General features: G+C 40.3%; 1 protein-coding gene across 3 annotated transcripts in view; it reads right to left on the bottom strand.

Moving 5' to 3' along the window:
* Positions 1-2326: 2326 nt before the first annotated feature.
* Positions 2327-24937, bottom strand: part of scap (SREBF chaperone) — a 29248-nt gene continuing 6637 nt past the window's right edge. For all 3 annotated transcript variants that reach the window (XM_084557252.1, XM_084557251.1, XM_084557250.1), the window contains exons 3-23: positions 23505-23625; positions 22771-22928; positions 21710-21930; positions 20445-20550; positions 19666-19838; positions 18207-18333; positions 16578-16690; positions 16397-16491; positions 15284-15382; positions 12906-13118; positions 12228-12613; positions 11356-11505; positions 6630-6831; positions 6315-6430; positions 5410-5959; positions 5007-5092; positions 4624-4706; positions 4349-4515; positions 4077-4157; positions 3624-3830; positions 2327-2581 (exon numbers count right to left, since the gene is read on the bottom strand). In XM_084557252.1, coding sequence (XP_084413378.1) covers positions 2336-2581; positions 3624-3830; positions 4077-4157; positions 4349-4515; positions 4624-4706; positions 5007-5092; positions 5410-5959; positions 6315-6430; positions 6630-6831; positions 11356-11505; positions 12228-12613; positions 12906-13118; positions 15284-15382; positions 16397-16491; positions 16578-16690; positions 18207-18333; positions 19666-19838; positions 20445-20550; positions 21710-21930; positions 22771-22928; positions 23505-23625 — 3700 coding nt within the window. In that variant the 3' untranslated portion in view covers positions 2327-2335. The remainder of the gene's footprint in view (positions 2582-3623; positions 3831-4076; positions 4158-4348; positions 4516-4623; positions 4707-5006; positions 5093-5409; positions 5960-6314; positions 6431-6629; positions 6832-11355; positions 11506-12227; positions 12614-12905; positions 13119-15283; positions 15383-16396; positions 16492-16577; positions 16691-18206; positions 18334-19665; positions 19839-20444; positions 20551-21709; positions 21931-22770; positions 22929-23504; positions 23626-24937) is intronic.

Here is a 24937-nt window from a genome sequence, read left to right as displayed (position 1 = left end):
TTAAATAAAACTGCTCTCGAACATTTTCATAGTAAATTGAATTAAACTTTTATGAAATTCGTACGTGAACAGACTAAATGACTATTCCCTGACTGACAATCTACTGGGTGTAAACTAATCGCATAAACTGAGTTGTTAAAGGCGAACAACAGTTGCTGCATCCAAGCAAAAGTGTGAAGGGACTTTTTTGGAAGAATCAAATGTTAAAGTGCTCAGAGTGGATAGCTAGTTACTAGTTAAAAGCTAACCAACCTGAGTTCATTTATACTCACCTCCCAGTTCATTAAGTACACTAGTAATGTCCCTGCGGGAACCTCTGAAACTGAAAACTAATGCGTGACTGGTCTAGTGTTCAGTTGATGTTGAACCAGCATCAGAAAGGTGGGTGTTCAACTGGGTGATCATTTTGGAGGACGAAGTTTGTGGTGCTGTTAAACTGTACTGAAGTAGTGTTTCAGCCACTAAAATGCCACTTCATTTAATATTACTACAAATCACAGCAGTTGAATCAACATCATCTCTCAGTTATTTGAAACTAATGCTGAATACCTTTATGAAGCTTTAGCCCAAGACTGTTGTACTAGAAATGCATTCCTTTTCACTAGTTTACCTAATAAACAGGCAAGCGGGTGTCTTGAAGGGACAGCCAAAAGTCTCTTTAGTTTCTTTGCTCCCACAGTTGCTGTTATTTTTAAAATCTTCAATTTTTTTTTGTCTTTTGAATTTGCTTATTGGTCCACTAAAGAGTTTTCTAGACACCTAACAAGACAATGGTTTACAATTAATAAAAATAAACTCTAATTGGAGAAAATCTGGGTTCAAATGCAGCATTTGATTCTTGAAATCAGTCATGATCCACATTTTCTGAATTAAAACAGTCTTAACATGATCATATATATGTGTGTGTGTGTGTATATATATATATATACACACACACACACACACACATACACACACAGTATATATGTCATCTATGACCAGCTTATGGGGACATTTAACCGAGCAGCGTTTTTAAAGTACAGTAGTTTAATGTCTCTTAACTACTTATTTGCCTTCCTTCACCTTTTTACTGACTGGTTACAGAAAGACGTGTACACATTTGAAGACAAACTCTTGCAACTAAAAATCTACTTCGGTCCTATGTCCAGATCAAAAATTGAAATCCTGGATTGAAAACAGTTTAAGTTGAGCCAGTTACAGTAAACAGTGATTAAAATAAAAATCTCCAAAGGGCACAATTTATAAAAAAAAAAAAAAAAAGACCCAATACCAATGTACTGTAAACATGACGCCAGCCAATCACAGCCTGTGCAGAGCCACATCAGTCATCCAAAACTCAAGCGATTAGGAAAATGGAGGTAGTCTGATGAAGGTGTAACACACGGGGGGGAGAGCAACCCCCCAGTACAGCATCAGTAACCCCAGAATTAGAGGCCGAGGCTGGGACAAAGAAGGGACATTTTCCCCTGGAGTCCCCCCAGCTCCATCACAACAAACACTTGCAGCTCAATATCACAAATAATCATCTTATAACCAACCCCAACCCGACGCCACCAAACAAAACCTGCTTACATTTAATTCCGCATTATTATATTCTCATTTAAGAGCTAGGATTAGCATTCATAAACAAACTGTTATCCAAAAATGTATCGCTAATAAATAATAGATTTATACATATAAAAACAGCCCCCTCTGGAGGTTCACTTTATACAGTAATCATCCGTTCTCCCTCACATACTGCACACATGAACAATCAATATTTATTTTTTTTGTTCTCTGCCATAAAAAGGGATCCATTCATTTCTCATTCAGACTCTCTCTCACACACACACACACACACACACACACACACACACACTGCTCAGTTTGTCCCAACAGGCCACACACCTGTCGAGATCACTGTGGCTGCATTTTGCTGTCGAACAACCGGCACAGCAGGAATATGACGAAGAGGAGACCGTTTTATCTTCCTCTCTGGGCGGGTGGGGGTCACCCTGAAGCCCCACCCGTGTCAGCAGCATAGAGGGCAGAGCCAAAAAAAAAAAAAACACATGCGTGCACGTGCGCACACAAACTGAGAACTGGCAAATTCTCTTTAGACGAGAAACATCCAGCTTTTCTTTAACGAACCCCATGACCTTCATTAACACAACGGCTCTGATAAAATGCAGCAGGTGGAACAGTCAGCTTTTCTTCCTCACTGCCATTAAAAATGTCTCACTGCCTTACAAAAATAGCCTTGTATACAGCTTGCATCTCATCCGCATGTCAGAAACAACAAAGTAGACATCCCGATGTTCTGAGTGTTCCCACCAGCATCTGCTGCAGACGCTCCTCAGTCCAGTTTCTCCAGCACTGAGGGCACGTAGACCAGGCTGAGCTCGCTGCCGAAGTCGCAGACGATGGCAGCGTTGTCCAGCACCAGCAACTGCCGGACGCCCTGACCATCGCTGCTCTGGCCTAGGTAGACGGTTTGCAGCAGGTCTCCGAAGTTCAGGTCCCAGAAGGAGACGCAGCCCTGGCCCCCCGTCACCAGCAGGGACTCTGAGATCACTCCCAGACTGGCCCCACAACCCACCTCCTGGTGAAGAGAGGACGAGAGGTTAGATTCACTCGCCAGACAAAGAGATAAGAAACAGCTGTTTAATATATTTCAGAGCATTAAATAATGATTACAACATTAGTGAATTTTCTACAGATACATCTGTGAAGCTTCTTAGTCATGCAGATCACAGTAAATCTTGCTTTTTCATCCAAGCAGCTTCTTCAGTTCTAAATGACCAGTGGGCAGTTTGGGTTTTTATTTTTGGTTATCTACAAAGTTTTGTCTGTCAATCTCTGGCTTGTGGACAGCCAGAGAGTGGGATCAATACAGCATGAATTATTATTATTATTGTCTCCTCAGATGTTTTCTCTGCTTGATGCATGCCAATGATTTGACCCTTCTTAAACAGACTAACATCTTTTCTATGACCACGCAATGTGTCTTTCAACATGGTTGTTTAAGAAAAATACTCATTGCATCAGTTGGGGTTAAAGAACTGGTTGCCAGCTGAAAGATAATCACCCATACAGTAATTATCCAATAGGAGGCTCATACCTATTTGCTTAGTTAAATCCAGGTGCCAACTATTTTTTGGCCAAACAGTGTATTTCTGTTATTCCAACAGCATTTTAATTAGCCCTGACTTGACCAGGGCTTTCCAAACTCTTCCAACAATGCAGTCAAGTATTTATAGTGTATCCAAAGCTTGTTATTTTATACCGAGATAAATCAAAGTTCGCTATTCAGCACATTAATGCAATGTCATGGTCAAATAACTAATGTGTAACCGTCTGAATACTTATGGTCGGTATCTCATTCATCTGTAACTTGAGCACAGTTTTTCATTCAAAATCTATTAAAAGCCCATTAGTGATTGGGAAATAAGACAAAATATTACAAATGACGTTTCATTTTGGGGCTAATCTGAATAACTACTCACAAATTATTCACATGAAACAATATAAAAAGTGAAAAGTGCTCCCACAATTTAACTTTTGACAGAGGGTGAGGGCAAAGACAGGCAGGTTTGTATGGGTAACAAATATATATATATATATATAGATATATGTTTACGCACCTGCTGTATTGAGTAGAGTTTGATCCCAGTACTGCGGTCCCAGATACAGATAAGGTCGTCCAGTCCTGAGCTGATGACACAAGAGGTGGTGCAGACCAACGAGGTGACGTCGCCACGGTGACCATAAACATGGCTGACGCGGCTTCCTGTCAGAACGTCCCACAGGCATATGGCACCGTCCTGCCCACCGCTCGCCAGAACCATCGTCTGAGGGGAACGACAAACAGACTCTTTTTACACTAAAGCTCTATTTCTCACTGCATTATATTTGCATCTAAATTATTATAAACATTTTGGACCATACAGTGTAGTATTTAAAGGCAAAAAAAAATAGGCAGCGAGATGTCGTCCTCTGAAGATCTTTCACAAGTGTTTTGATTGTCATCTTTCTTAGTCTTAAAGCTGACTTTTATTGTGATATAAAACAGTTTTAGAGAAAGACATTTGACTGACCTGGTCTATGTAAATGGCTGTAATCCCTCCAGAGTGACCCTGCAGAGTGAAGAGACAGCACGAGTCCTCCAGGCGATAAACCTAACCAGTAAACACAGACAAAGAGGATATGTCTATAACATGTACATGACTATATTTATTGTCTGCGTTTACTACAAGTATAGATTTATTCTTCCACTGTTTTTTATTAGAAACCAGAGCCCCGACTTTTTCAGTCTTTGTTGTTAAGTCAAGTCATCAATTCTTGCCACATGTGTTTGGTTCTGCTTTACCCGGACTGTGTGGTCCTGACTGCCGGTGACGACCCTGCCGGCGGCCGCTCGCAGCACTGTGATCGGCTTGTGGTGAGCACACTGCACAGAGCGCGTGAGCTGGCAGCTGATCACATCCTCACTGCTGTAACAGGGAGACGGAGGCATGCTGCCTCGCCCAGGAGCACCTGCAGGAGGACGGGGATAAGGAGGACAGGAACATTCTAAGTATCACAAATCTTAAAGCTTATTTCTTCCTCCTGGTTCATCTTTCCCTAGTGGAAACTGAGCCTCACCTCTGTACTGCAGCAGACCCAGAGGTTTGTTTATCTCAACAGTGAAGAAATCTAAGGAACCGTTCAGCCGAGCCGCCACGATTCTGAGGAGGAAGAGGAAACATGTAAAAACTCTCAAACTTCACCATTACACATTGTAAAGTAAAAATAAACGATGTGGTATAGTTACATTTTAACTGGCTTTAATTTTCACCTAGCTGCAATTTGCTGGCTTTGTATGCAGTCTACATATGATATGGAAAGAAAAGTCTTCACGTTCATTAAACCGAACAACACAGTGGTGTTTTAGATGAAATAACATTAAGTACGTTAAAAGCCAATTAGAGATCTGAATTCAAAGCTAAGACAATGAAAACTGTTTTTCTTTTCTGTGTGTGTTTAACCTGTTGTTGAGGAAGGCCAGAGCTGTGATCCCAGAGACACTATCCTCATTACTGCAGCGTAGCGACCCTTCCACTGCATCCCATAGCTGTAAACAAATTAACAGTTCCTTTACATCAGTTTAGGTGATGAGATTCATAACAGAAAGAAGCATTTAAGTTTGAGAATCAATGATCAAATCTTGTTTCCAGACCCCAAACTGTTTCTCTTCACTTTGAGTCATGTGCTTACTTCCTTATGCTTTCTAAGCGAAGAGAACACCTCTTTTAATGGCTAAAGAATTCTGTGAGTTTTAATTTGGACTCATAAAAAGCTGAAGATCTACAAACATGCACAGATTCAAATGACAATAATTTTCTAAATATTAGTCTTTTGATCTTGTGTTGCATGTATCATTTTACACACCTCCAGTTTGCCGCTGCTCCTACCAGCAGCTATCAGATTTCCTCTCAGCTCCATTGCCCAGACAGAGCTTTCCCAGTCAGTTGCTTGGTTTCCAGCCGCGGAGGCTCTCTCTTGATTTAAGGGTGCGGCTACATCCCCTAAGCTCAGTCTTCTCTGGAGCTGAGCACCAGAGGGCGGCGAGGAAGAGGCTGAGGAAGCAGAGGGGTAGGTGGATGGCGAGGGGGGCTCGTGCTCCATGTAGGCACGCTCCACCAGACCTCCAAAGTCAAAGCCTGCTCGGGGTGGAGTAGAGAGGTGTGATGGAGGCTGGGAGGTGAAGTTGGAGGTGAAGTTGGTGTCAATGAGCGGGGTGAGATCGGGCTGGTCGGTGAATAGAGTCGGCCGAGCAGGCGCCGTGCGGCGTCTCACTGGGTAGCCCTCATCCTCTGACAGGCCATCGCCATTGATGGAAAGGTCTCGACTGTCCGAGCATAAACACTCTGAGTCTGCGGCACCGCTGTCCCATCCGTCACGCTGATCCCAGCAGCCACTGCTGCTGCTCCTCCTCCGCCTGAAAGTGGTAGAATTTCCCAATATTACTAGTGATATTAACTTATTTTTACTAAAATACATGTTGTCTGAATGATAAACTGCAGCACACAAATGTTTACTCAGATGGGTGAGGCAATTTATAAATTTATGAACGGCAGATTTTGCCTTCCCAGCACATATGCTACTCCTAATTCTGCTTCAAACATTCTGAAACAACCCTAACCCTAACCCTAACATCAGTACAGAGAAGATAGCTTGCTACTTTTGGTTTCCAACTGAGATTTGAATAAAACTGTTGACTCTGGATCATTTCATAGGACAATAAGCCTGTCAAAGCAATTAAGACTGTTTAAGTAGTATTATGACTGTCTCACCCATTGTTTGGAATGACGGTCAGACAGTCTCCAGTCTGCGCATCCCAAACTCGGATCTGTCCAGCCAGACAACAGCTAGCCAGCAGCATGCCATCACTGGCCAAACACTCGATGTCCTGCCAGACAGAAAGACAAAACATCAACCAACTTTAACAAACCTTCTGAAAACAACTAAATGACCTGTTGTTATTACCATGAAATGCTTACTTTACCTCTTAAGGCTCATAATTCTAGGAGTAGGTATCAGAGGTATGCAATCTGGTTTTAGAATTAAAAATATATTTTATGTGGTTCTTAATCTGGGTATTTTCTCACCATATTGTGGCCCCTTAGAAGCAGCGGAGAAATCTCACTGACAGGAGGAGAATAACCATAATCGTCGCAGGGCAGGTCACCTCGACGCCGGCGCCCGTGAGCGACACCATTCTGGCCGTAGTTACGTGGGCACAGAACCCGGTAGAGACAGAAAAGCAGCAGAACCAGCAGGACGCCTGCAGCCAGGCCAAGAGCTGCCACCCTACAGGAGAAGGAGGACAGGGGGGGTTATTTAGTCTCTAGTTCAACTGGACACACTTGTTTTCTGCAGTATTTGAACTACTCTACACATTCAACATGTACACCAAAGCAAGCAGCACATCTTTGAACTGAATTCTTCAGACTTAGGTGGGAAATTAGAAATATATGGCAACACAACTAAGTTGTTCACTAAATGCTTTGAACTAGAATAGATGAACTATGAACCCTTAAATAGAGTGTTTTGTTTGCACACTTTTTACTTTATTAGACAGCAAAGTTTAGCGTGTTACAGTTGCGTTCAAAATAATAAGTGTGTTTAAAAAAAATGAGTAAAGCTCTAAATCCTTATAATAGATTTTATTTCCGTATGTGCAAATGTATTGGCAACGTTGCACATTCTAATTCAAAACATGAAGAAAAATCTATCAAATTTGTTATTACCTTACAGAAAGTTAAGAAAAAGGAATATTAAACTGTTCAAAAACTAGTAGTGTCTGCGTTTTTCTTTACAAACTCATACATTGCCTGTATAAACTGTCAAATGCTTAAAGATTTAGCTTTCCTGTCAATCACTGAACTAGTATATAGTTGTATAACCACTGTTTCTGGCTCCTGTGAACAGGTATTCCAGCCCAGGTCGATTGGACTACATTCCACAACTCTTCTGCATTTATTGCTTTTGACTCAGAAACAGCATTTCTGGTGTCACCAAATAATTTTTCTATTGGATTATGGTCTGGGGATTGGGCTGGCCACTCCATAACATTAATCTTTTTGGTCTGGAACCAAGAAACTGTACCCTTACTGCTGAGTTTGGGGTCGTTGTCTTGTTGAAACCCCTATTTTAAGGGCATTTCCTCTTTGGCATATGGCAACATGACCTCGTCAAGTATTCTGATGTATTCAAACGGATCCATGATCCCTGGTATGCGATAAATAGGCCCGACACCACAGTATGAGAAACAGCCCAATATCATGATGAAGTATCTTGTTTTCAGTACTGGGAATAATGACACTGAATAATACACGAGAAAACAAATTAAGCTACCATTTTCTGGTTGTTACAAACTTTGCTTGCTACAAACACTACCACACTTACTTGCACACTTACAAACTCATTTCTTCAATTGCTCAAATTTATAGATTAGCGCAAAGGAGGAGGAACTGTCTGCAGACTGTAATTTTTATTCTCTTTATTGATTAATTTGCTGATCATTTTCATGATGCATCTCATGGGTTATAAAAAAGGCTGAAACACTGATGCATTTCAGAAACCGAGAAATAAAACATTAAGATATTACCATGTTGTTTTACACTGAATTGATCAATTTATGTTTTATACAACTTGGGGTAATCAGTTTTAAACTTCTTCAGTATTTGGCAGTATCTGAAGTGAAATGTTTTTTGTAATATGTTGGAATCACTGAGCCCTAAAAGTTTTCAGGTCAAGGAAAGAAACTATTACAAGTGCCTGCAGGGGTACATGATATATTGGTTTTGTTAAAGGACTTAACGGTTTAAACTGAGTCATCAAACTCACTCACTATTCCTCAGGCAAAAGACGGCACTGTCCTCTCGCATATTGTGAGCTGATAGTTTAACAGGGACCATTTTATGAGGAAACTCTTACATGCTTTTACTTTTGACCTGAGAAAAAGATGCTTCCAAGTTCTTGAACACATATTGGTAATTGAAACAATTTTGAATTTAAATACTCTTTCATTTAAATTTTGTAAAGTAGGCAGTTTTTTAGCAACATCAATATAGTGCTGCAAAGTTATATCAGTCAATTAATCTATCAATTATTGTCCAATCCTTTGGATTAATCCTTTTGGTTATTTACCTTTCTCATATATCACAAATCTTTCTCATAAGAACATATTTTAATATGAAATATATATATGAAAAAAAATATTCAAACTTTTACCTTATGATAATAGTCATAACAAAAGTAAAGGTTTATTTGTCACCATTTGAAGCCTCCACAACGCTATGCAGTGGGATGTATTCATGCTAATCAATGTGTTTTCGCAGACCTAAACTTAATTATGTAAACTGTGGTTGAAATAGGTCATATGTACAGTTAGATGAATGCAGAACATTGTTTAAAAAAAAAAAAAAAGATGTCTAAATTGGTCAAGGTTCCACTTTTTCCACATTTTATTGTATTTAAAGGTCCGTTTTTATCTGTGTTAAAACTTTCAGTTTCCAACACCTTTTACACACTGACCTTCTATCTGTCTAAGGGGCATCTGAACCAGCCATAAACTCGACTGCCTCTTCCAAACTGTGAAGAACATGACCCTGACCCCACTCCAGCTGATAACCTTCATATCTCCTGTACAAAGATGAAATGTAGAACACAACCTTCCCCGGAGCAGTGAGGGCCAAAACATCTAACCATATACAATGCAGCACAATGACAACTTGTCTCCACTCTTACTGTCAGCAAAGCTTTAAGATGTGTGTTTTCAGATGAACAACAACCATCTGAAAGCACTATTTCTACCATCTAGGATGGCCAAAAAAAGTAAAATTAGACTGCAGAATAAAAACTTCTCAAGACATGGATTAGCTGACTGTCCCACACCTGAGTGACTCATCTGCATGAAAAAAAACTGTCAAATGCAGAAAGTAACCAGTCAACCAGGTTTGTCCAGTCAGAGAGTAAATCCTTCCTGGAGGCAGAGATAACAAAAGATTTTGCTTTTCTTTATTCTGTTTCGTTGTCTCCATTGTTTTGCCTCAGAGAAGATAACCATAAGTCCTGTGAGACTTGACACAGTGAATTTCCAAGTCAACACATTGATGCCGCTTCAAATTTACTCCCACACACTGTTTGCACACATAAAACACCTAAATTCAACTTGCAGCCCAGTCAATTACAGATTTAACAATAGAAACCAATCCATTTGAATAAAAAGGCTCCTACTTACACCCATCTGGGTATGATTTTTCAGTGTTGTTAACCACGTGTGTATTAAACCAATAACATTTCTTTTCTTAATTGGTCAAATTATGTTCATCAAGCTGGGGAGATATGTTTTTAGCACTGTGAAAAAGCATTGCAACGAAATTCATGTTGTAAAACAAGAAAATACAAAACCAAACTAAAACTATATTAAATATATGGATTCAGCCAGTGATGGGCAGTAGCGTCGCTACTAGCTTAACTACTTTTGTCAGTAGCTTGGCAGTAACGTTGCTATTTACAAAACCAAGTAACTTTTCAGTAGCTAAGCTCTTTTATTGATCAAGTAGCGCAGTAGCGTCCTCGAAAGCTAATTTCTCCTGGACATTTCTGACATTTCACACACAACAGCATTTCCCTGCAGCCATCAAACACATAAATTAGGAAAACAGGATGTTTCTGTGTCAACAAAAACACGCCAGGTACAAGCGCATGCGTAGGCCTACAGAATGTTCACGGTGACGACATAGACAAGCGACACACACACACTGGAGAGAAAAGAGAATGGCAGAGAGCCCAAGATCCGTGGAAGAGCATGAGCATACACCGTGGCCATACCTTCAAAAGTATCTCACTTTAGTGGAGACCAGTGAAAAGAAATATATTTTCAGATGCCTTCTGTGCAACCCAAAGAAAAAGTTCCTGTCGACGTCAACGACGTCGAACACAAACATAAGAACACACGTTCAGGTGATTGCATTTCATTGAACTACCGTTTTTCCATTTTGCATCAATGAATGAAATTAAGCTTAAATCAGCTAACGAAACGAATTAAGTAGGAAAGAGGTGGGAGAATGGAATAATTGATGAAGTTCAAACAGTTAGATAACTCATGCTAATCAGCAGAGGGTAGCCTACAATAACAAGCTAGGTCGGACCTAGTAGGTCCACTGTTAGCCTATGCAAGACAAAATATATTTTAGCGTCTAGCTCATTGTATAGAATGGGCCTTAAGTATTTATTTTTTTGTGTATTGGGCTATTGTTCAATGAATGAATCATATTTTAGCCTTTATCTGACTGACAGTTGTGTTGATCACTAAAATTGCATTGACTTGGCATGCAGTTTGATTAACTGAAAGTAGCTACTAATGTAGCTTATCAAGCTACTTTTGACAGATTGTAGCTCACTACACATATCAAGTAGCTTGCCCATCACTGGATTCACCAGCATTGATGAATAATTATGTAACTAATTCATTTAAGTGTAAGGCATTTACAAACTTCTACACCTGCTGCAAAATAGTTTTTAATTAAGGTAACACATTTTTTGTTTTGGTAATATGGCACTGCAAAAAATAGTCATATTATCATGTTTTCTGTGTTTACTTTTCATCATAATTACAGATAAGCATTGTAATTAATTCCTGACAAAAATAATGTTTATTTGCCAAGCGTTACGATATTTATGGTGGCCCAAAGATGCTGAGAAAGTCCACAGAGGTGTCAAGCACAAGCACAACTCACAGAGACATATCAAGGTGAAATACAGGTAAAGGTGTACGTTTTAGATGTGAAGATGTTCATGTCAATGTATCTGTGTCTCAGTACTAACTTGTAGAGGGTGAGGTCTGTCTGTAAATCCGCAGAAACCTTTGGAATGGATGGTGGAGGGTGTCTGGTGTCCTGAGGGTGACGTGTCTCAATGGCCTCCTGAGGGTTCAGGTGAACGGTCACAGGAATGACGGGTAAGATACTTATGTACCTGCAATTGAAAAGACAACGGAGACGATTCATCTAAAACAAAACCTGATGGGACTTCCTGTGCAGATTAAAAATGTGGCCAACACATCTCAGGACAAAAACAGTGATATTTGTGGGTGTGAGGTTTGTTAATATCAACCATTATGCAAAAATTTCTGCTAGTGGGAAAATATAATTTGTTCCTGCCTTTCTCAGGTTGCAAGTTTAAGCTCTGTTGGACAGTCCAAAAAATTAATAAATTCCACACTATAGAAAAATGAAACAGGTTGGCTCAGCTCTGCGAGGAAAAGCTGTAGGGATTTACAGATTATGTCTTTCGTCAGGTCTCTCTTTCATCTTTTAAGCACAATAGCGTTGCTCGTCATCTGTTTGATGTCCAAAACTGTACTTTAAATTCTAGTAGTCAAATATACCCACTGAAAATTAGAATTAGGAATTAGGATTGTGTCTATTGTGATTTTAAAATATCTCCTTTTGAGAGAAAGATGCAGGTATACTGTTTACTTTTTTAAGCAAAGTTTTCCTAGTTTATGGAGGTTACTCTGATGCAGTTATGACATCTTCTCAAAAATTAGTCAGTAATTTGTCATCCTGAACAGACTCATCTAGGTAACTAATTTCTTGGGAGTAAATAACATTTATAAAAATCTAAATTTACTTCCAGTCCTTTCTCAGCCAACGCTGTGACTGCTGGACCCCAAATAAGTCTTTAGCACCACTCACCTCTTTGCTAAAGTGATGTTGTAGTAGCTGAAGAGTGATGGCCAGTGTCTAAAGGACAATCTCCTCCATCCTTCCTCATCCTCTGCCCCCCAGGTGATCTGTGGAGCAGTGGATGGAGCATGGGGTAGGGGCCCTGCCCTGGCTGAGCCATGGTGGCCCTGTGACTGGTTCTCGGGTAAAGGAGTTGGATCTGGTGCAGGGTGGATGCTCAAGGTGCTGGTTGGATCCCCACCACGGAAAACCGGGGCCACCCCCAGGTGAGGGGGCAGACCGCCTCCTCCTGGGTCTCCTAGAGGGCTTTGCTCAGACACCTGTGCAGCCAAGTAGGTGCGGATTCCAGCCGGGTCTGTATAGACAAGGATGCCTATCCAGATCACTGTACCAACCTGGAAATTAAAAAAAAAACAAAAAAGGATTGTTAAATATTTATGATTAGGAATCCATGGAGGTGAACTGTCTGGAATTTTAGTTTGATTTTAGATGACATTTAACTTAACGTCGGTTTAAATAAGCCACCAGCCTCTGTGAATGATTTTTGCAATGCAAACCTGTGCCATACTCTTTAAAGCAGTAACCAAAAGCCGCAGTGATCTGACACAATTTGACAGAATGTTTCCTAGATCATGAAAGACATCATAAATCATACATTTTCTGTCTGTTTTGAATCTGTCTCCTCACCATAATGATGCGCTGAGCCAGACGTGTTCGGGCCAGGAAGTACACCACACGCAGCCTTTTTGGGAGCCTCAGGTTTCTGAAGGCCGGGGCCTGCAGAGTGATTGTGTGTGGGGAAGGTCGTGGTGGAGGGGGAACCTCACGAGGACGAAGGGGGCCTGGCTTGGGAGGAGGCATACCCGCTTCGGCCGGCAGGCGACGATTCAGGTCAGCCAGCTGGATGGAAATTATGTGGTTTAGACATTTCTTTAAACAGAGAGGTTGGTTTTCTCAAAGCCATGTAGATCTGAAACCCAACTGATTGATTCAATAAAAGCTAGCAGATTTTATTGATTGCTTCCTCTTCACTGCCTGCAATTGTCCAGCTGTAACAATTAAATGAATGTCAGTTTATGACTTAATTCATTGTTCCAAGTAATTCATCATTCTCTGGTTCCAGTTTCGCAAATGTTATACAGATATAGTATACATATGATCATCTGTGAGGGACATTTTACAAGAAGAACAATAAATACTAATCCCTACTAGTCATGCTGTCCATTCACCTTCATACACTAATGGGGATTAAAGCTTCAAAGCTACTAGATCTTTTGTGTTTGTAAACGTAGGAGCATATGGTGCTAATGCTTATTCACTGAGCTAGACGGTGCTGAAATGCTTTGGTATGTATGTGACAGGAAAAATGGCCAACAGCAGAAAAGTAAGAGGTTTTAACTAGAAGGAAACATGTGGGAAAACAGTAATCTGGGAACTATGCAGTAAATGCATGTGGGCCAGTGACCGCCAACTGGCCTCCTCTATGTCCTATATTTGCTCATAAGGTACAAACAAGGCAGAAGTATGAACTAAATTCTTACTGGTTTGTAATTGTTATCTTAATTGGCTTATTGCTGTTACCTACTAGGGGTTTTACCGACTAGTCAACTTTACTGCTGTGCCATGGCGCTTTAAACAGAAAGTCGACTAGTCGCCAATCACGTGACAATGACAACTCGGGACGCCTTGGAGAAGATAGGTGAGGAACCCAGTGGGTCAATTGCAACAAACTAGCAGCGGTTCATCAAGTGTGTGGAAATATTTCACTAAAGATGAAGCCCATTCTACCGTGACATGCAGAATATGTAACTCATTCCTGAAATACAACAAATGTACTACTGCAATGCACACTCGTATGAAAAGGAATCTGCTGACGCTAGCAGAGGAACGGAAGGTCCAAATCCTCTCAACGGCAGTCAATTAACGACGTCACCTGCGGTAACAGAGAAAAGGAGGCTGCACATCAACTATCTGCTGGTGAATTAGACCTTTAGCTGCAATGCACTGCTATAGCTGCTCTTCGGAGACCTACTTTTTTCTTTTTTTCTTTTTTTAATTCCAGCTACATTATATTATCTTACAAACGTATTATTAAAAACTGGAAGGACAGTTTGCAGGAAGAAATGTGGTTGGAAAAAATCCTGATCGTGATCGTGATCAGCGATCAGTTAAACATTTGGTGAAATCAAATCACAGAGAAACAACAGTAGAACTCAGGGCTATGTTAAATAGTGAAAGTAAGAGCATTTCCACACATACAATGTGAAAGGAACTCAAGGGATTGGGACTGAACAGCTGTGTAGCCTTAAGAAAACCACTAATCAGTGAGGCTACCTGGAAAAAAGGTTTCAATTTGCTTGGGAGCATAAAGATTGGACTCTGGAGCAATGGAAGAAGGTCATGTGGTCTGATGAGTCCAGATTTTCAGCAACATTATGTGCCCAAAGAATGAGGTCAACTGACTACCTGAATATACTGAATGACCAGGTTATTCCATCAATGGATGTTTTTCTTCCCTGATGGCACAGGCATATTCCAAGATGACAATGTCAGGATTCATGGGGCTCAAATTGTGAAAGAGTGGTTCAGGGAGCATGAGACATCATTTTCACACATGGATTGGCCACCACCTTAGTCAGACCTTAACCCCATTGAGAATCTTTGGGATGTGCTGGAGAAGGCTTTGCACAGTGGTCAGACTCTCCCATCATCAATACAAGATCTTGGTGAAAAATTAACACAACACTGGATGGAAATAAATCTAGCGACACTGCAGAAGCTTATCGAAACAATGCCACAATGAATGTGTGCTGTAATCAAAGCTAAAGGCGGTCCAATGAAATATTGGGTGTGAGAGTGTGTGACCTTATTTTCAGTGGCAACTTTTTTTTGGCCAGGCACTGTATTAGTCGACTTTAAAACATCCAAAGTCATTCAACTCCTATTACCTACATAAAGTCATTAGTGAAGAAAGTGGTAGGAGCCCTGGAAACAGCAAGATTCCATGTGACAGTATTGACTATCTATTGACAAGAAGCTATGTAAGGTGTATATGTAAGTCTCACCTCCATGCGGCGGATGTCTATAGATAGCACTGTGGTGAAGAAGAACATCTGGAGGAAGAAGTCAGACACCAGTCCCACAACAGCAAAGAGACAGAACTCCTACAATACACAGAAAAAAAACAGAGGATATGTAATACAACTACAGAGGCTAACCGCATGTTAGAATTTTCCACTAAAGCATTTTGTCAAAATAATAAGTCTGTTTATGTATATTTTCATATTCTGAGTTTCTCAGCTGTTTTCTTAGTGCATGCATAAATTCTGTCGTAGCATATAAGACACATCTAATATATTTTTCGAAATAAAGGCACGGGCACACCAAAGCAACATCAAAGAAATACAATTGGACCAAGAGTTTGGACTTTGGTTTGGACCAAGAAGTTGCATTTGATCACACAGCAAAAAACACAGCCAACGGCTAGCTGGTCCAGTTTATTACATGCACTAGTGAATACAAATGCATTCAAATATAACAGTCCCGTTCTAACTCTTATCTTCATGACTGTTCTAATGCTGCATTTATGTTGAGTCAGAAAGGTGGTATTAAGTGGATGATTGCAGTGCTATTAAACTGGACTGATTACACACTAAAGCATTTCTGTTATTTAGCCTAGCCCACTGAAGAAAATAGGATTTTCAACACCAAACAATTCAACACCATAACCTTCATGAAGATATGATTGACTCCAGAACTGCTATATTAGAATTTATTTGTTTTAACTAGTGTACCTTACGTTTTGGCAAGTGAGAGTACGTTTTGCGCCTGCTTTCAGGATGCTGAAAAGCAGCTGTGGCTTGACTAATAAGAACAGGGCAGGACACACTGCCAAAACTGGGGCCATAGACAATCATCATCGGCCCAACACCAGCAAACGGTTGACAGTTGGTTTGGTGTGTCACATCCCTAAGAAAATAATACATGAACAACTGAACCAAACTGAACCAAACAACTGAAAAAGAGCATATAATAAAAACAACTGGAGAAAGAAACAGCAGGACTCCCAACTTTTACTTCTCTGACCAAAAAAACCCTTCTCACTTCTCATCAAAGTTTTGTCATATTGATTTCTTATATTTGTCATCTGTTGGTTTATTCAAACATATTTCTGATACCTGGATAGCTGGCACCAGAGTGAAATATCCAATGAGGATGATGCAAAGTTCAGTGGCCATGTTCTTCATGATAGACCAGCTCTCATTGCTAAGGCCTGGAAAAACAAAAACAAATTTAGAAAGATATTTATATTTTTAAACTCCCAAAATCGTATTAGTTCACTTCACTCTCTACCCCTACCCTGAGCAATACGTAGTTTGACCTCCAGGTCAACAGGGGTGGAAACCACAGACTTGGTGAGGACCAAGACGTTCTCCAGGCCGATCACCACCACCAGGTACGGGAAGATCTCACTGCAAAGAGAGCAACACAACCTCAGGACTAAATTGGAATAAAAATAAAAATAAACATATTAGAGGAAGCAACCTTTGGATATAGCGGTCAACGAATAATCAACTACAGTTTTATTTGCACCATGTTCTATTTTTTTTCTTGTTCTTTTTTATATTTATAATATACATATATATATATATATATATATATATATACATACAGTATCAAAGACACAACAACAAAATCACTTGGTAATTATGTGCAATTTGTTGGTGAACGTGATGGCTGGATCTCAGTATTAATGTTTCACAAGTCAATACTACATCAACAATAATAAGAACAGCTAGAAGAAAAAAGAAATCAATATTCAAAAGTATTTGTCAATGTTAGGCAGAAGTCTGCTGGGAATTTCCTCTATTGAAGAGTGGAGAGAGATTAGTCTGAGAGCAGAGATAAGCTCTAGAAGTAACCGTATAACTGGGTTAACAACTCTTCCTGTTACATCAGACCCACTCAGTGAAACTGTACGTAACAAACACACTATCACAACAACTATTTCAGAGGGAGAAATCCGTCGTGACTAAGCAGAATATGTAGCATGCATTGCACGTGTGGTTATGCTGACCTTGATGTGTGTTTATGCCAGATAGTAAAAGTACAGCCCATAGCGGACTTGCGTGGATCTTAGTTAGTGGTCAGCCAACGGTGTGCCATTGTCACGCCATGATGTCTGCTTTTTAATAATCCTCAAATGATTGGACAATCGTTACACGTCCATACAACTATCTCTCCGCCCCCTGAGCTAGTGCAACCCACTTTCATACCAAGTCCTTTCTTTTTTTCCCCACATAAACACATTGCCTCTCTGCCCTCCTGATGTAAACATTAACACAAATCTCAGTAAAATCAATATAGAGGAAGTGGGAAGTCAATAATCTTGTATGTGTGTTAGTGAGTGAGCTGGTGGACCTGTCCTTGTCTTTCTGAGACTACGATAAGAGATAATGACGAAAGTGTAACAGTCAATATTACAAGGCCATTTTTGAATCTCAACAACAGAACATAAAGAGGACTATACAGTGGCAATGATTTTATTGTGGCTTCTTATAATTTAGTTAAAAATGAACTCTTTTCAGTTTGGATTCTAGAACATTTGTCTTAGTAAGTAACATTTACCCCTAAGAATGTATGTGCAACGCAAGTTGAAAGATTCACCTTGAGTCTACAGTCATGCTAGCAACTCTATCAAGCTGTACTTTGGCACAGTGGTGCTTTGAACTAAATGCAATGTCTACTAGAGTATTTACCATTTTAGTTTTAGGCCCTGTTCACTAATAGCAATAAACATCACCAAAATGTGTTACTGTCAGTTGTTTAAAGTTAAACAAAGTTCAAAATGGTCTCCTTCCTTTCTTAGAGGTTTAAGTGTTAGAAATGAATTTCTGCTGGTAAACTGATTACAAATTCTGACTAATTATTTTGGACCAAATCTTGTTAGTGATCTTCACAAACTGTAGAAGAGGTGGGCAGTCCTACCCTCCATTGAGTGTGGGTGTCAGTCCAAACAGTGTACACAGTCCCACAGACATGAGCAGAGAGCTGAGGACTGTGACCACAGCAGCCAGAGCCAGGCCCCACTTAGACTTAACCATGTCAATCTTACCTGCAAGAAAGGAAATGGAGATGTGTTGAGGACAAGACACTGTAGACATTACTATTCACTATTTAACGCCTCAGCCATTAAATCAAGTGTGTTCACCACAAATCCGTCAAATGACAGGGTGAGCTGGAGAGGTTTTTTAAAGGGGAACTACTGTTTTCAACAACCTGGACCTTATTTCTGGCATAAAATACGATCGTTCTCTCACCCATATAACTTTTGTGTAATTTGCAATAATTAGATCAGTAATTTGAGATAATTAGATCAGCGTATATCCATGTAGTGAGAGTGACTGGGGCACCAAAACGCAGCCTCTAAATAACGCATTATCTGCCACGAAACTCGTTTATTTCACCAATATTTTGTTATAATACGCTAGTGCTATTTCCCGTTGAGTCCGCAGTTACCTGTTATCATCATCCGGGGTCTGTAGATTAACCTACAGACCTCGGATGGTGTCTTCTGACCTGGATGATGTCATCTGATCTCTGAGCGGCGCACACACCCATGACAGTTGGCTTGTTTACCTGTAATTTGCTACTACTAGACGAACCATAGCACCCCTTTAAAGAGATTAATTAGCCACTCATAACAGAGGGCAGGTAACTGCTGCTAAATTAAAGTTTAGCGATACCAGTTAAATAAATAAAACATCAGGTTTGCCATTAAAGTAAAGCAATAAATGAAAAATTTTGAAATCTTACTCAAGCTCTGTAATTATTCCAGCCACGCATTTTTTTTTTTCTGAAAATCCCCACATTATAAAGAATATGCTGCACAGTCGTTAAGTCTTAAAATTAGTGTAATATCTATTTCAGCACAGAGGGGGGAAATTCACTTAAAAGAATATCTTTTTGGAGGGGATCACGACTGTCACCCCCACTGAGGAATAAATTAAAGAATTATCTTTACTGATTTTGTCATTAAAACATGAAATTTAAAAACAAAATCATGAAAACAGCAGTTACAAGCTGTAATTAGGTTACTTTAGCAAGATGCATTTGAAAAATGTGTTAAAACAGCATGCCAAACGTGAGCCAAACTAATCAGCCAGAGTGTGAATGTTGACCCTGAGCTAATGTTTGTGCTGGCAAGTTGCTGAGGGTTTGCTGGGTGCATTCTTACAGCAGTGTGCAATGTTCCAGTGAGAGGATAATCCCCACACCTGACAGGAACAACCTTGGCACACAAACACATGCATGCGCACACAATGGCACAACAGGCATAAGCCTGAATCTCTGGTACTTTTCAGAAAAAAGAAAGAAATCAAGATGGAAAAAGTGTGGTGGAACAAGACACAAAGGAGAGAGCAGACAGATAGGGAGTTGCACTAACGTGTGGAGAAGTAGATATAGGCAAAAAGGATGATGTATGTAGTGACGAGGGGGATGAGTTCAGCGATGCCGATTTCTTCCTTAAAGTGAACGTGAACCATGTGGTCGTCCCTCAGGCTACAGTTGACTGATGGATGGAGCTGTTTCAGACGGGCCCGCAGGCTGCCTAGGAACCTAACACGGACAAACAGACATGAAGATCATTAACTTTTTGAAGACATGGATGTGATACTATTAATGCAAGGAGAGCAGAGTCCTTGTCATTTCCCACTTATACGACTGAAACATGAAATACAGTAGTATGTAAAACGCACATTTGTATAGTTTGACAGACTTACATTCTCTGCTGTCTAGCACTAATGATGATTTTTCCTGACAGTTTACATTTTTCATACCATCCTGCAGGATCCCTGTCAAACAAACCTTCAGGAAGTCCTGGAGGCTAAACTGGGCTAACCAAACACATGCAGTGATGACTAATTTTGAAAGACTCACTGTAAATATACTTGTAACACTCACTAGCTGGCAACCCCCAACACAACATTTTCTCATGCAGCATTCAAACATAAATATCTGACCCCTGGAACATGTAATTGGGGCCAAAAAAAGCTGCCAGGTGTCTTAGAAATGCCCATTGCCTCAAAATGACACAAATTAACTCTTGGAATGCAAAGAAATGTCATTCAAAACAACAGTAACATCTGTAACTGCAAATATATTGTGCCAAAGACAAGAAAATAACTCATTCTTGAACTCATCACCTCTTATATTGTAACTGACCTTGCATCATAGCTGGACAGCACTACAGTTATTGTGTACGTCACTACCCTCTTCCTGTTGTAGTGACTGACTCCTGTGTACTTCCCAGGTACGCCAAACAGCAGGTCTGAAACACAGACACGCATAAAAATGAACAATATCACAAACTCAAACTGCAGCATATTAACATAAACAGCAAATCAATTACAATTGTTATTACTGCACCACTTGATCAACACTAGATAGCAGTGACAACAGCCAGTTTCTTAACATGCTGGTATATCTTTATTGTTGCTTTAAACTTTTAAACTTGGAATATTACGGTCTGATGTGACAAAATAAAGTGTCATCTTACTGAGCTTAAGCATGTGTAACAATAGGAAAACATGTCTCAGTAGAATTTGAGAGCCCTCGGCTGGCAACAGCAGTTGGGATATATTTCACAACTTTCCCGAGGCGGGCCTTCCATCAGCTCAATGTGAAGATCAGTCTGGCTTTATCCAGCGGCCAAGCTGTCCCTCCCTCCAGCTCCAAAATAAGCTTCCCACGTCTAAATCACTTGAGTTGAAAGGTGAGGCAAAATGCTGAGTTGGCTGTGGGGCAGCCAGGGAGGGTGTGACTTGGTTCACTGTGTCAGTGGGTAAAGTTTTAATAGAATTCAATAAGTTTCCGAGGAATGAAACAGCTTGTTCTCTGTCAATACAAAAGCCTCTTAGTTTGCTGATACGGCTAATCCCACGTTCACTACCTCCCTACAGTTACTCATGCTGAATAATGAGCAACTACTTCAGACAGAATATAATGGACTTTAGTTTGCAGCCCTGTGTTGCATTTAAACCGAACAATGATATAATTATCTTATTCAGGATGTGTCTGGTTATCCCCTTCATGGCCCAAAAAAAAGTGAAGAGCACAGCTACACTGGAGGTTTAAGAATTTCTAGCCAATTTGTAGTAAAGTCTGACAAAGTCTGACAAAGTCTGACAAAGACAAATTTATTATCTGATTTAAAAACAAAGGTACACAATATTGGTGGAGTGAGTTGAAATATATTTATTTACGCTGTACTCCATCAGTCATTCATGGGTCTAGGCACAGGTGTTGGAAAGGGAGCATTCGCAGGTCACACATACAAGTGAAATAAATATGGTCTCAAGTACAACAACGTCAAGTTTCATTTTCTCCATTTACCAAAGCTCCATTCTCCCTTTGATCTGTCTATATTAGCGTTTCACACTATTGTTTTACACAGCTTCCACCAACATCTGAATCCTTCAGATTATTACCTCGCAGTGTTGCTGAGGTGTGCAGGCCCTTTGGCTCATGTTTCTGGATGGTCTTGAGGAGGTCAGGGTCCGAGTCGAACAACTCCCGCTGGTTCTGCCAGTAGTTGCCAGGAGAGACAAGCAGGCAGCCATGCTCCGGCAGCACCGACTGCATCCGCCGTAACCCTGGAAACAGGTCTGTCACCTGGAGACACAACGACTCCAGACTGCGAGCGCCAGAGCTGACAAGAGACAAAAAGAAGATAGAGGTGAAGAAAAGAGGGGAGGGGGTGAGAGCAAAGGCGAGCAGATACCAAATGCTCCAGGCATAATTAATTAATGTTATGAGGCAACATTACGCAATAGATTAACTATGAATTATGATGTAAATTACTGATAATAAAACAAGGCAATTAATTAATTTGCTTTCCAGCAAGCTTTCCAATAAACTGTCCTGTGAATCAGCCCTCATACCAGTGCTCTATACGCTACAGCTGTTAAACAGAAAACTATGACAGAGCAAGACACTGTGCTTTAAAAGAGATCAGTGACTCCTGTTTTTCTCATTCACAACTGAAGGCTGTCGTTTTCTTTCCTCCCACCAAAGGCCAAATAGTTTTGGGTTCAAGGCTTTGCTTTGACCTACTTTACGAGATATTATCTATGTACCTTTGAAAAAAACATGAGACATACAGTACTTCAATTTTGCACCCCTGTTTGTGGTGTACATTGATGGAAAGGAATTTATTACATTTAAGTGAGGGGCAGTTCTCAAGTATAATTTTAAGGTGCTTGTAAATTACCTAAATATTTCAGCATATTGCATTATGAGTAAAATATTCCAATGTTTCTAAATGAATCAGTAACAATTATCTGAAAATAAAAATACAACACATTGGAGCCATTTTGAATCAGGTGTATTCACCTTTATTGCTTCCACTGTATTGCTGATGATACTAAGATATGAGTCCATCAGTTGTATTTGTAATGTTGGATTTTTCTTTAGTGTGGTGTTGCTACTTTTACTTAAGATACTGATAGTTCTTCCCTGACTCATCATTGACCAATATGTGTGTGTTTACCTGTCAGTGTGGACATGGTTACGAATCTCCTCCAGCAGGCTAAAGACACGACCCAGCGGCGACCGAAACACATCCACCGGCACCAGGTTGCTGTCCCATGGAGACACTGCTGCCTTCACCAACACCTGCTGGATGTAGGCAACCGGAGGACCCCGGTACTACAGCACACACAACACAAATATGTAGGTGACATATTCAGACTGTGATTACGTCGAATGAACCAGTCACACTAACATGTTTTCTGTTGTTCTGGCTAAAAGGCTTGCATTAGATTAAAACTATTGCTGACAGACAGTTGGCGTCTTCTGCTTAATTTATGACCCTCCATATTTGCTATGTGTGTCAGAGAACCAGTTTAAAGGTGCGGATTCTTTCATTTTCTGTAACTGCTGGTCACAGGGGGGCTGGAGCCTATCCCAGATGTCATTGGGCGAGGCGTGGACAGGTCTCCAGTCTATCACAGGGCTAACACAGAGAGACAGACAACCATTCACACTCACACCTACAGCCAATTTAGAATCACCAATTAATCCAACGATGCTGTGACGCATCAGTGCAAACCACTTCACCACTGTGCCACTGGTGCAGATTCAGGCTTAACAATTAGTCTTAGGTTATAATGAGGAAAAGGTTTCAGTGTTAGGGAGTGCATGCAGCTGAAGGTATAATGACAAAATCAAAGGACAGAAACTGTATAAAATAAATAATTTTTTATCTGCTTCCTCTTCTCCTACCCAGTCAGGCCGTTCTCCGAGGTCTCCCTGAGGCTTATGAGAAGGGACGCTGTAGTCTCGCACCCCTGTGGTGAACTCCACAGGACCTGTACCAGGCAGGGGAAGCCTCAATAATGGATAGCTGGGAGAGACAGAGAAGGGAGGGGGAGGTTGTGGGTAAATAACAGATGAATTTCCCTTAAACAAATGTTTATCTTCTACATCTTGTTTGTCCAACTAACTAATCTAGCAACAGACTACTATTACCAAATAAACCCACCCAAACTTTGACAACGCAGTCCTGGCAGAAACAAGTTCTGTGTTGCAACACTTCTAAGAACAAGAAACCAGTGCCTCTAGCTTTTCTTGCCAGATTAAGTCCAACGTGCTACCTGGAGAGACCTGCTTCCTCTTTCTCCAAGAAATGGGTGGGTCCTCCTGAAACAGGCTCCCTCTGAGTGTATGTGTAGGGGAATTCAAGTTTTCTTTGAAATGCTAGTGTTGGGCAACCCTGGAAAATATCTCTCAGACTGAGCTTTCAGTGGTGGCAAGCGAGACAGACAGGATAAAGCTTAGAAAGATTTACATACTGTTCCTCTGATGGAATGATTCTCTCAATCCATGTATGCTTTACTACTGCTTTCTGATCTTGAATGTGAACCGGCTTAACACAGCTAATATTTCTGAATATCCAGAAAATCAGTTTGTATAGCAGGCATTTGAGTCAAGATAGATGGTTTGTCCATAAAACAACAGAAATATATGTTATGCTATTCCCCACAGCTCAAAGACATGGCCAATGTATTGTCACAACATGTCATGTATGACCATCTGAGAATCTGGAAAATTCTCTATTTATATTTTAGAGAGGAAATCAACAATATACAGTACCTATGCTGTGTTGATCATTTTGTTGGCTGACTGAAAGTTTGGTGTGACTTAATCTAAAGAACCATGCAAAAAGTTATTATTTCTGTGCCCCAAGAAAAAAACAGCTAAGTACAGTGATTAGTGCTTGGGCTGTAAGTATCTTCACAAATGAATCTGCTTGAACTGCTGATGGTGTATGATGACATTTTCAACTTGTCCAATTTGTCTCCAATCAGTTAGTAATCATGTTACAGGGAGTGGATAAAAAGACGCTGATTAGGTATTGAGTGTCTCCAACTCCAAAAAAAGACAAACTGTATGCTGTGTTTCTACATAAACACGTAGGTGAAATATTCAGACACTGCTTAAGTCCAATGAACCACTCACACTAGCATGTTTTCTGTTGTTCTGCCTAAAAGGCTTACATTAAATTAAAACTACTGCTGACAGATAAAAAGACGCTGGTTAGGTACTGAGTATCAAACTGCACAAAAAAACTGTATGCTGATTTTGTGTATTTATACAATTAGAAATGCGTTGGTCAGTTGGAGAGAAACCTTGCTTCTCTGTTTTTCTGTCCCTCA

This window comes from Chelon labrosus, assembly GCF_963514085.1.
Source record: "Chelon labrosus genome assembly, chromosome: 12".
Classification (NCBI taxonomy): domain Eukaryota; kingdom Metazoa; phylum Chordata; class Actinopteri; order Mugiliformes; family Mugilidae; genus Chelon; species Chelon labrosus.
The sequence above is the reverse complement of the archived record's forward strand: the minus strand, read 5'-3'. Positions and strand labels throughout refer to the sequence as shown.